Source organism: Mesoplodon bidens (genome assembly GCF_964165515.1).
Source record: "Mesoplodon bidens genome assembly, chromosome: 10".
Lineage (NCBI taxonomy): Eukaryota > Metazoa > Chordata > Mammalia > Artiodactyla > Ziphiidae > Mesoplodon > Mesoplodon bidens.
The window spans coordinates 37,988,392-38,000,953 of NC_138172.1; the positions used below are offsets into that span (position 1 = coordinate 37,988,392).

Below are 12,562 nucleotides of genomic sequence, written 5' to 3' on the forward strand. Positions count from 1 at the left end.
GGGCCATCCCTTCAAGGATGAAGCCCAGGGCTGGAACCAAGGTCCAGGAAGCCCGTATAATGCTGTTCTGGAGAGCAGGTCCTTGGGAGTGAGACCCCATGGGTGGAGAAAGCCCAATTTTCTGGGTGGAAAGTCCCAGAGGTAGATTGGGGGCTGGGCTGCTTTTCCCTTGAGCAATTTCAGGTACTTCTCTCCTTCCTGACAGCTAAGGATGCTGGGGTGGCAAATGGATGCTGGGCACGAGCCATGCACCAGGCACCCCACTAAGTACTTTACACATCATCTGTCTGATCCCCCAGATGTCTCCCCAGAGTGGACATCATCAACCCCAATACACAGCTGAGGAAATCAAGGCGGGAAAGCAGGGAGATTTGTCCAAGGTCACCGGGCTAGGAAGCAGCACTCAGCTCAGGCGGCTTGCCTGTCCCTGCCTTCTAACATCTCCCACCCTCCCCGACACCCTGAGGGGAAGGGAGGTGGGGGAAGGAGTGTTGCAGGTGTCAGATGAGCTCTTGGGAAATGGGGAGGACAGGAGCTGGGGGAATATGTCACAGTCAGGGTCCCCCCTAGAGGCTGCCGCAAGGGCTCCTGAGGGCTGACGGTGCTCCGTCGCTGGAGTAGTCAAAGGAGTCTCCAGCGTCCCGCCCCCTCCCCTCCCCGACATCCTTGCTGCCAAATGAAATCTGGCAGCTTCTGAAAATAGCTCAGCGCTGCAGCAGGCGCTCTGCCCGCCCTTCAGCAGGCTGGCACACAGCTGGGGGTGGCCACTGTGGGCAGATGCTGGCACACATCAAGCCGGGGGTGGGTGTCACACACGTAGCACACCAGGAGGCAAAGAGCTGGGGGCACGGGGCAGCTGCCATCCCTTAGCTCCCATGACTTTCCCATGCCTGTTGAGGCCAGGGTGGACCTGGAGTCAGCCTGGCATGTTTACCAGGCCTGAGGCACCCTGTCCAGCAGCAGTGAAATCATTAGTAGGTGTGAGGACATGCCCTTAGCCACTTTTGTCCACTCATATAGACAAAGAGAAACTCAGGAACAAGGGGAAAATGTCAAAATGTTGTTTACTAATATCTGGATGTAAAACCCAGCAGTGTTTTACAAATAGTGTGACCACCCTATTTGACATGGTCTAGGATTTCCCTGCCGGTGAGAGAAGTGTAAGGAACCAGCAAACAGGCCGGGGGTCAGGCACTTGCCAGGCCCATATCAGGCGTTCAGCATTCTGAGGCTGCCTGGGCAGTGTGGGGCTGGGTGATCCTGGACCAGCAAGGAAGGGGCACTCTCTGCTCTGACTCTGCCAAAGCCAGGACCAGACCCTCTAAGCGTCACACAGCAGCCCTCCACTGCCTCGGGTCTGACCTGGAGTATAGAAAGAGACCCCTGATTAACGGGGAGCCTTTGGCCCTGCCCCAAGCTATCCACTCTCGCAAAAGTGCACCAAGAGACAACCCCTGCCATCAATCAAGACAGAGTAGAGGATGAACAGTTAAGGAAAGGCTTTCCTGCCTGGGATCTGGTGAGCAGGTGGGGGCAGGGTAACTGTTTTAGCTTTTGTCACAGTGACACTTCCAAAGTAGAAAAAAAAAGGGTTAAAAATACCTCCCACTCACAGTGAGATGAGAGGCTACTCTTTGGGTGGGGGGTAGTAACAGGATGCTGGGCCCAGGGACTCTGTGCAAGGAGAACTCCAAGGGCCCTGTGGGACGGGGTTGCAGCAAGACAGGGCTGGACCACCCAGAGAGCCAGGCAGACTGACCCTGCAGCCTCAGGGAGACCAAAGAGGGGTGAGCCTGAGAGAGGCATGCAGCGTGAGGGAGAGCAGCCTCCCCAAGAAGGCAGGCAGACCCTCAATTGCCCCTCTCCCTCCCTTGCTCACTCACTCAGCATTCAGAGACAGCAACTCTGTCCCTGGTCACCATGACAACCAGTGGCCGGATGCCTTTCCCAAGGCCAGGCCCATCTGCCCACCCTCCAGGGAGCTGTTTCCACAGAAGGAGGGAAGCCCAGCCACAACTCCCAGTGGCCTAGACGTCTAAGGACATGCCCGGGGCAGGACAAAGTCACAGTTCATTCAGGCCACTCTGGTCAAAGGCACTGCAGCTGCAGCAGGTGGCTCCCTAGCCCCCAGGTTTTGGCCCTTGTCTAGGGCCTGAACCTGGGCTGGAATTCTGAAGGATCAGGGTCACGTCCCCCCATCCTGAAGTTCCAAGTGACAAATTAAAACATAACAAAAATAATCCTTTTGTTAAAAACCATGAGCCTGGGCCCTCTGGGTCAGGGCCTCAGGCCCCTCCAGTGTGTCCTCCAGGCTGAGGCCCAGCTCCCCCACAGCCGCATGAGCTACTGATTGTTGCAGCCCTGAGAGGCCGAGGAGCTGCCTGCCTGCTTCTTCCTCCGCTTGTTGAGGAGCCGGTTGTTAGAGGTCTGCAGGTCCTTGATCTTCACCTGGTCATAGTCCACTCGCATGGTTGCCAGGGCACTGGTCATTTCCTCCTGGGGACAGATGTGGGGGGAGGGCAGGTACACTGACCTCAAGAGACATCACCTCCTGCCTGAGTAGCCCCTTAATAATATCAGTGATGGCAGTGACCATCTATGCTGCCCGAGTGTCCCCTGTGTAGCCAGCACTGGGCCCATCCCTTTGCCTCATATGATCTTCACTCTAGTTCATTGTGGTAGACACTGAGCTTATCCAAAAAAGCACAGAAAGTATAGTGACTCCCTGGGACCATACCAAGGGTAAGTAGGACAGGGACTTGGACCATTGTCACCTGCTCAGAACCACATGGCCTGCAGGGGATACCATTTGCTGTGCACCCAGGGCACCAGCGCCTGAAGATTGTGCCCTGGCTGCCCCAGGCTCTGAGCTGCTGCCCCATAGGCTCAAATCTGGCCTGCCCTAAGTCTAAAAGCAGGCTGGCCACCCTCCCAAATGTTGCAAATCATAGGAGGGATTATGGCCAAAGCTTGGTCGGTTTGACCCCAAAGCCCCCCTTCACTGAGGGCGTGAGCCAGGAGCACCACCCTGAACGGGGTAGTGCAGCCCAGTGCTCCAAGTGCCACGGTCAGACCGCGGCTGCAGTCACTGACATAAGGTGAGAGGGGCCGAAGACCCACATTCTGGGTGGTCACCACCGTGGAGTCCCTTTTTCCAAAACCCTGCTACTTGCAGGGAGGCTAAGGGAGAGTCCACTCACCTTGACTTCATCCCAGTGGTCTTTGTCCTCCTGCAGCACTCGGGCTGTGTGGAGTGGAGTCTGTGGCACCACCATCAATTGCTGGAAGGAGCCCCAGGCCCGTGGATCAGAACCTGCGGGCACCCGGGACAACGCTGGCTGCCCCACCCCACCCCCTTTCTTCCAGTCTCAGATGGGGAAACGGAGACTCAGGGAGGTGAAGGAGCCTGACATGAGCGGTGGCAAAGGCAGGTTATAGGTGGGGCACTACCACACATCTGTGGCCCACGGCAGGGACTCCGGAGCCATCACTCTACTGGCAGCCCTGCTCAAGCTCAACACCCTGCCCACCATAGGATGAGGTGGCACTCACGTTGATCCAGGGATGGTTCATGAATTGTGTGATGGTCAGCCTCTCTGTGGGGTCTGTCTTCAGCAGGAGGCGGATCAGCTGCTTGGCTAGTGAAGAGAGGGGAGTGGTGAGGATGCGAAGTTCCTCAGAGCCAGTCCCCACCTCCCAGAGACCACCAGCTCTGCACACACTCCCAAATTCCTAACCCACAGAAACAGCGAGCTAATAACTGTTCCTTGTTTTAAGGCATTAAGTGTTCGGGGTAATTTGTTAGGCTGCAATAGATAATTGATATGAGGCAGACTTGTTTGTGGTCTCCAAAGGGAAAATATAAACAGGAGTTAGAGGAAGTTTTGAGGAGGCAGGTTTTGAGCCCATTTGGCAGATATAGAAACTGAGATTCAAAAAGGTTAGGTGACTTGCCTGGGACCACAAAGCTGGGATGTGGGGGAAGCTAGGATCTGAATATAGGTCAGTTTGACACCAAAGTGTTCTCTCCCAGAAGGAAGGCTTATGGAGTCCAGCGGAGCAAGCTGGGGCAGAGATTCACTCACCATCCTCAGAGACCTCCGACCACTCAGGATTGGGGAAGCCATACTGGCCCAGGCGGATCCTCCTCTTCATCCCCGGGGAGATGGCCTGGCCCGTGTTGGAGTAGAAGGGCGGGTAGCCGCATAGGCTGGGGGAGGGCAGAGGTCATTCGGCACAGGTGTGGGGGAAGCACCAGGGTGGACCCATTCTCCTCCCCCAAGACCCTGACTGGGGAGACAGGCAGCCAGACACCAAGGCAATAATACCAGCCCTCAGAACTCTGGTGTTCATCCCAGGACCACCATCTGCCCTTGGCATGGGGAGGCCTTCAGGGAGCCTGAAGAAGAGGTGTCCCATGACCAGAAGGGAAGGGCAGCCTCCTTGAAGAGTGACCCGCTCAAGCCCCTCACCAAGGATGGCGGGGGCAGAAGTGGTTCTGAGGGTACACGGGGTTGCAGGAGATGGATGGTACTCACAGGATGTACATGATGACGCCCAGGGACCACATATCACATGACTTGTCATACTTCTCTGGACCCAGGACCTCAGGAGCTACCAGGGCAGAGGGCACAGGAGGGGCCTCAGTCCCAAGGGTCCTCAAGACCAGGCAGGAGCCTAAATCCTGGACAAGGTGGAGAGCAGGTGCCCAAGCTGGGGGATGGGGCAGAGCAGATTGGTGTCTGGCACCTTCTGGGAAGGCAGCATGTGTGTGAAGTTGCGGGAGGAAAAGCAGCTCCCAGATAAAATAATCCCAATTTAGACTGGGCTGTAAGAAATGATAGCCTCCCAGCTACTTTGGGCCACCTCAGTCTTGGTGTGGGAGGAGAGGGAGAGGAGGGCAGTCTGGGGTTTGATGGGGTCCTGCCGTAGGTGAGAGGGCCTCAGCCCACCAGCTGCCCTCTGTCCCTTGCCTCCTGAATGTACAGCCTAGGTCATGGGTAAGGAGGGGCCACGGCCAGGGCTCTGGGTTCCACTGTCAGCCTGGCTACCATCCCATGGGGCCTTGGTCTTCCCATCTGTTCAATGAGATGGGTAGGCCAGAAGATTTCTAAGTCAAAATACTGCAAAACACGTTCTGGTAAACAGTGCCATTCCAGCTGTCTCAGGGGGCTTCCCACCCCTTAAACAGCTCTTGGAAGGCTTATCCTGAGGGAGAAGAGCTCTCTGTAAAACGAGTCATCACCCCACTCTCCAGGAAGGGGCACTTTCAGTGGGGGCTTCTCCAGATCTGGGGGCTGCCCGCTCACAGAGGAGCAGGGAGCTTTTCCAGGAACCGTCGGTATGTGCACAACCCCGGGTCCCAACCATGCCCTCACCTAAGGGACCCTCTCCCACAAGGCAGGTGGCTGGTACCCTGCATCCCTCTAATGTAGGAGGAAATGCCTGCCCACTTTCTGAAAATGACTCCCAGGAAGATAAAAACCAGAGAAAAACAACCGCAGTTGGGCTCCATCCCAAGCTGATGGCAGCCTTTTATCACGTATATATTTAGAGCCGCTGTGATGTCATTCAGCTCACAGGCCACAGCCAGAATTTTCCTGGATCTATTTTCAAAAGCAGAAGCTGAAGTTTGGGAGAATATTTTTGCAACCTCCGGCCCCCCAGTCACCGCCTCCTCACAGACAGAATCCTCCCCTCCCTCCTCACTGGGCTTTAACCCTTTGGCTTCTGCACCCCACTGGCTGCCCCATACCACAGCAGGGTGAGGCGGGTGTGGTAAAGAGGTACAAACCATATCCCAAGGACTCACCCACATAATAGGGAGTGTAGCAGGGAGTCTGCAGGGCATTTTGGGTGGTCTCCTTGGCAAAGCCAAAGTCAGTGAGCTTTAGTACCCCATCTTTCTCCTTGGACGTGTAGAGCAGGTTTTCAGGCTGGGCCAGGAAGAGAAAACATTAGTCTGGAGTTAGGCACCAGGTGGGGGCAGAATCTTCCCTCATCCAGACTGATGCAGGAGGAGCCAGGTCCATCTCACTAAAAAGACCTGGGTCTTGGCAACCAACAACATAGGCCAAATATGGAGGAGACTAATGTGGCTGAGAGGTGACACCTCATCTCACAGAAGGGAAACTGAGGCAGTTGTTCAACCAAGGCTGCAGATAACCGAGTGCCATGGAGAGCCCAGGGGCAGGAAATTCTGAGCTTGAGTTGGTGATGCTGCCTTGAGATGCCAAAATGAGGGTTCTGGGGGAAGGTGGGCTGCAAGCGGGCCAGTGCTGCCAAGCACGCAGCCTGTACCCAGCCCAGAATGAGCCTGCAGGACAGCCCCCCTGAGGATACTCTGGGAGCTAACACCCCAGGAGCTGCACAGAGGCCATCCTTCCTGGTTGCAGAGCACAGAGAGTCTGAGGGATGAAGGCAGTGGGGAATCTGCATGGAGGAGGCAGTCCTGAAGCTGTTCTTTTTTTTTTTTTTGCGGTATGGGGGCCTCTCACTGTTGTGGCCTCTCCCGCTGCGGAGCAACAGGCTCCGGATGCGCAGGCTCAGAGTCCATGGCTCACGGGCCTAGCCGCTCCACGGCATGTAGGATCTTCCCAGACCGGGGCATGAACCCGTATCCCCTGCATCGGCAGGCAGACTCTCAACCACTGCACCACCAGGGAAGCCCTGAAGCTGGTTTTTAATGAATGGGTAGGACCTAGGCCCATGGAGAGGAGCGGCAGAGCTGGGGTAGAAGGATGGGTGTTAGATGGAGTTCCAGTTTGGAGCCAGTGAAAGCTATTTCTCAGGTCCTGTTTGAGATGATCCAACCTTGGACTGGGATTAAAAACAGGGAAGCAGTTTTGGTCTGTACAAAGGAATCTTCTCGGCAGAAGGCTTTTCTCCCTTTGGGAGAAAAAAAGGAAGCCAGGGCCAAAATAAAGCAATGGTTTATTTTGCAAAATAAAGCAAAGGTGAGACTGTTGTGGCTCCCCGTGTATCCAAAATCAAAGAATAACTGTATGGGTTGGCAGTAGTCAGCCAGAGGAAGAACCTGATGCAGCAGCTGGGCCCTCAGGTCTCCTCTGTCCAGTCTTAGGAGGAAATAAACCTGGGGGTGTCATGCTCTAAGTGTGGGGCTGAGGGCCCAGGAGTTGCAGATTCTACTCTGATGGTGGCTGGCACATGCATGTGTGTGCATGTGTGTATGTAAGGCTGCCTCGGTTTGCATTTCATCCATCTGATCTTGATCACCTGTAAGAGTCAGTCCTCCCTGGATAGGAAGTTTGGAGAGAACATCTCTCAAGCCCATCCACTGGAAGGGCAAGCAGGTCCAGCAACTGGGATTACCTCAGCTCCTTCATCCAGTGCCCAGCAAATGGCTTCTTTCCCCTAAAATGTTGACATTAGAGGGCTCCACCTATGGAAACTATGGCTGTTACTTCACAGAAGCCCCAACATTGTAAGGCAGCCCCTTCCTGAGGCCTGGCACATTGTCACCACAAAATCCTTGCTGAATGAACAAATGAATGCATGAATCCCAGTGCAGCAACTGCACAGCCTTGAGCAAGACAATCTCTCTCTGAGCCTCGGTTTCCTCATCTGTCAAATGGGTAATGGCACCCATCTCACAGGGCTGGGTGAGGATTAAACGAGATGCTTATCAGGACTACTGGCTTGAAGTAGGCATTCAATTATTCTTATGGCTATTGGGATTATACAGTGTTTGAAGGAAACAAGGAGACCCATCTGGCTAGAGCAGAATGAATATGCTGGAACCATGGGAGAAAAGGTTGAGAAGAGCTGTCTTGGCCAGGGGGAAGAGGCCTTGAATGCCAGCCGAGGAACGTGGCCTCCATCTAGTGGATGCTGGGACCATTGAGGGTTGTGGATGGTACTCTTTTCCCTGGTCTCCGAACCTGGATCCTGAAGCCTCACCTTGACATCTCGGTGGGCAATGTTCCAGCTGTGCAGAAACTGGATAGCGGTGCCAATATCCCGCATGATCTCTGCAGCTTCTGCAAACAGAGACAGAGGAGAGGGTCACGGATGTCAGTCAAGGGTCAGGCAGCCTAGGGGGCCCCACCCCATCATCCCTCCTGGGAAAGCACAAGATGGTGCACTCCTCCCACCCAGGGCCCCCATCCCATACCCACACCCTGGTCACCCTAGTTTCCTCTGGGGATGCCCTCATCTCATCTGGGGCTCTTTCAGCAGGCCTGGGCTACCTCTCCCCAGCTCAACTGTTGGTTGGCACCAAGAGGCATGGAGTCCTCCATCCCAAGGCCATGGAGAGCCCATCTCTGACAAGGTGTCACAGATTCACAGAACCCCTTGGGAGATAAACACTCTGTCCCACCCTCTCTTATTCAGCTGGGGAAACTGAGGCACAGAGAGGAGCAGGGCCTTGCCCAGCATCACAAAGAAACTGTGTGTGAGCCATCTCAGCCCAAATCCCCAGTGCAGCTGCACGTACACACCTCTCTCAGTGAAAGCTTGGTCGCCACGCTCCTGAATCCTGCTGAACAACTCACCGCCTTCCATGCTATTAGAGAAAGTGGGCAGGGAGGAGGAGAATCAGGCATCAGCCTGCCCCTGCCCCGAGTCATGGGCCCAGGCCTCCAGCCCTGCTGCTCTTCTGGGGAACGGTCACCTTCAGCCTCCCTGTGCCTTGCAGAGCCTGGTGCATGGTGGGCTGTTGGCTTGGGTGGGTTGAACTCAACTCTTAGAACTAGGGATCTTAACCAAGGAGCACCTGTGTTCCCAGGGGCACTGCCCCTACCTGGCAGCCCCACCCTCATCCAGATTTCCCCAAGTGAGGAAGGAGATGTCAGTTATCATCATCATGGCCACTGTTTTCTGAGCACCTACTGTGTGCTGTGCCCTGGGCAAACCCTTTTTGTGCACTGCTGTGTAATCCTGGGCTGGTCCCTTCATCTCTCAGTGCCTCACCTTCCTCTTCTGTAAAACAGGGATTATAGCACCAGCCTCACAGAGTTGTGAAGATTGATTCAGCAATACACATAGAGCACTTAGAATGAACAGGGTGAATGCTACATTAAGATCTCCCTCCACATTTTACATGGGAGTTACAGCAATTCAGAGAGGTTAGCAGTTGCCCAAGGTCACACAGCTAGTGGGTGGCAGAGCCAGGATCTGAACCCCAAATCTGACTCAAGAGCTGCTACCCTGTGGTGTGAGGGGGAACTTTAAAGGCAGACAGGGAGGAGCTGGAGGCCAAGACACAGGACCCAGGGTCTGAGGAAGGTTAGGGTTGAGCCACAGTGCTTGTGGGAGAAGCCCAGGGTGGAGGAAGCCGCTGGCTCCTGGATCTAGGCCCTGATCACCCAGCACCTGGTAGGGCCGTGGGAGCACCAATCCAGGTGGGAAGGAGAAAGCTGAGAGGACAGTGTACTTCTCACTCTTCCCCACATCTCTCCCCCACCCCCTACATTCAACTCTTCCAGCCCCTCCTCACAGAGTGGAAATCATACCCAGGGAGGCCACATTAGAGCCCCTGTGGATTTCTTCCCACCCTTGCAGGAAGGCCCTCGTGGCCAGCTGCGCAGGTCCACGACCCTTCAGAGGCTGGGGGGCCCTCCCGGAGATGCTATCTGAAGAACAGAGACAGCTCCTAAAGAATGGCGGGAGCCTGGGGGCCACAGGGGTATAATGAGGCGCTGAGGCAGGGTGGGCCAGCATACCATTCCATGACGACGAGGAGACAGCGTCTGTTGTGATGCATGTTCTCATACACATCCAGGATGCGCACAATGTGGGGGCCGCCCGAGGCTTGCCAGTGGTGGTCCACCTCCTGCCGGGCCTTGGGGCTGTCATACAGGAGCTGAGGGCAGGTAGGCACAGAAAGTGTCAGGCCTAAAATCCACTTCCCCTACTGGAGCCACGCAGTAGTGCCACTGCCCTCACTTTGCAGACAAGGACACGTAACCTCAGAGAGGCCTGTGACCTGCCTAAGGTCCCCCAGTTTATGAAGGGCAAAATGAGGATTCAAATCCAGGTTTTCCTGATTGGTGATCCAATGAGCCTCTGGACTTGATTGAGGGTCAGCTTCAAGCAGCTTAGCTGGTAGCTCAGGAAGCCCTGGAAAGTAGCTGAAAGCTTGGAAGGGCTCAGAGGCCAGAGAAGCCCCTGCCTCCCTTCTTGGGGACAGCAATTGAGGTGGAAATTGAGTGGACTTCGTAGAAAAATCACACATCACCTGTGAGACCCCAGGCCAGGAGCCACACATCCCCAGAGCCTCATTTTTACAGTGAGATGGCATGAGGGTTGTGGACCAGAGGTAGAGGTTGGCGGCAAGGAGGATCCTGCTCGAGGGAAGTGACCGCCTGGTAGGGTGAGGTCTGGGCTTGGAGCTAAATTCCTCCAATGACTCACTGTGACCTCAAGCAAACATTCATGGCTCCAGCCCACAACTCTGTAAAATGGAGTAATAATAGTCATCCCCACAGGATGCATCACATCAAGGCAGGCAGCACGTGGGTGGGCGTCAGGATCCTTGTTCAGGTTAACTCAGCCCTGGGCTGTGGCTGTCAACCTTACGGCCAATCACCGGAAATGAGCAAGACCCTGAAGTGGCCATGCTCAGAGGAGGTGTAGGGGGTGGAGAAGTCAGCCTGCAGGGTGAGGTGGCCCAGAATGGGGAGAGCAGGGACAAGCCATCCCCTGCGTAAGGCTGCTCACATTTGCTTCCTGGCTGAACAGGGCTGAAGACCAGGGTTGGAACCCAAGATAGGCTCAGACCAGCTCCATCTTGCTCAGTACCCGCCGGACCCTGGGCCACCCTGGGCCTTGCTTTCTTCTTCCGCAGGATGGTTTCCCCTCTGCCAGGGCATGTGTGGGCAGGCTCTGGGACCAAGCTCCCTAGGCAAAGATCAACTGGGGCGGAAACGAAGGCAGTGGGTCCCTGCATCTGCTTGCCCCTTGGTCTCTGGAGCTTGATCCTAGTGTGGGGTGCAAGGAGCTGGGCAAGCCCCTCCACCAGCTCCGGGGTTCCTTCTCCACTAACCAGTTCAGAATTGGGGTGTGCATGGAGACGGCTGTAGGCAGACACTCCCAGCCTGGAAACCATGGATCCCTTGCTCATGCTGCCTTTGCCTCCTCTGTTCTGCCCACACAGCTCCCATGTACCAGCTTCTTACTTAACAGCACTGTGGGTAGAGGCTTGGTCACCCCCACTCACCACATCAGCTCCCCCCACCACACTGTGTCCTGAGGTGACTCAAGCCAGGGGCACCTCAGGCTTTAGCCACAAGACCAAAGATGCACCATCCTCCCTCCCTGCTCTGTCCTCTCTGCACCCCTTCTCTGCTTGGCCTCCTAACACTTCTCCCTGCCTCCTGCCACCTCTTCCCTAGCCCACCTGACCATGTCCTGCCAGGGCCCCCAGGCAGGCTCCTGGACCCTCTCCTCACTCTGCCCTGCTTCTGGTACCCGGCCCCGGTACCAGGGTCCTCTCTCTTCTCTCCTAAAATCCCAAGCTCACAGCTGAAATGCTTTCGGTGGGGTCCTCAGCCCTACCTCTTTCTCTCTGGTCCTTCACTACCTATCCCCACCCCCACTCTAAATCGCCAGCCCTAGTGCTCCAAATAAAGGCCACCTCCTTGCCTGGCATCCAGAGCTCGTCTTCCTCTCCCAGCTCATTTCCTGCTACCCTGGCCCCAGAGCACTTGATTCTGGTCAGAATGATGTATGTTCTGATTCCAAACAGGCCTCACTCTCTGCCTACGCCAGGTGCACTCTTGCTCCATCTCCTCTACTGGGCCAACTCCCTTTTTCTGAGGAAGGTTCTGGTGTCAGTTCAGATGTCTCCTCCTCTGGAAAGTGCTCCCAGCACCTCCCTCAGTGGTTTTTGCCTCTGTACCTCCACCAGCCTGGAAGCAGCTTGAAGGTACAGACAGGTCAGGATTACCTGGGAGTCCCCGGCTGGGGTCTGGCAGAAAACACTGGGCTCCTGAACAAACAAAGGATGGGATGATGGGCATGGAAGGGGACACACACACACACACACACACACACACACACACACACACACACACACACACACACACACACACACACACACACACACACACACACACACACACACACACACACACACACACACACACACACACACACACACACACACACACACACACACACACACACACACACACACACACACACACACACACACACACACACACACACACACACGGAGACCGGGGTGTGAGAGGGAAGGGAGGAGGAAGATGGATGGCCTGAGCCTGCACCCTGTGCTTCGCTGAGGAGGAGAAGCAGGTGGAGCTGTCCTGAGCTGGAGCCTCTCAATGCCTCCCACCCTACTCAGTCCATATTTAGGATCCCATTTACCACATGGATTAAAATAGTCCTTCTCTGAGTGCCAAGGCCCTGAGAACAGGCACAGGGGTGGGGAGAGAACTGCCCCTAGAAAACACAATAAATGCCTCCAGGTCTCTCTAAAGGGGAGATTACAGAGCCCTGCACCTGGGCCCACCCAGGGCCAGCTGCCAAGAAACCTCCAGGGCTGTCTCTCTTGATCTCTCAGGGTGACCTTGAG

The 12,562-nt window shown here is 55.5% G+C and overlaps 1 protein-coding gene across 5 annotated transcripts in view; it reads right to left on the reverse strand.

The window, feature by feature from the left end:
• Positions 1-1,047: 1,047 nt before the first annotated feature.
• MAPKAPK3 (MAPK activated protein kinase 3) overlaps positions 1,048-12,562 on the reverse strand; it is a 38,715-nt gene continuing 27,200 nt past the window's right edge. For all 5 annotated transcript variants that reach the window (XM_081246369.1, XM_081246371.1, XM_081246370.1 and 2 more), the window contains 9 exons: positions 9,687-9,826; positions 8,463-8,527; positions 7,921-8,000; positions 5,813-5,936; positions 4,539-4,614; positions 4,086-4,210; positions 3,553-3,638; positions 3,201-3,281; positions 1,048-2,496 (listed from right to left, as the gene is read on the reverse strand). In XM_081246369.1, coding sequence (XP_081102495.1) covers positions 2,344-2,496; positions 3,201-3,281; positions 3,553-3,638; positions 4,086-4,210; positions 4,539-4,614; positions 5,813-5,936; positions 7,921-8,000; positions 8,463-8,527; positions 9,687-9,826 — 930 coding nt within the window. In that variant the 3' untranslated portion in view covers positions 1,048-2,343. The remainder of the gene's footprint in view (positions 2,497-3,200; positions 3,282-3,552; positions 3,639-4,085; positions 4,211-4,538; positions 4,615-5,812; positions 5,937-7,920; positions 8,001-8,462; positions 8,528-9,686; positions 9,827-12,562) is intronic.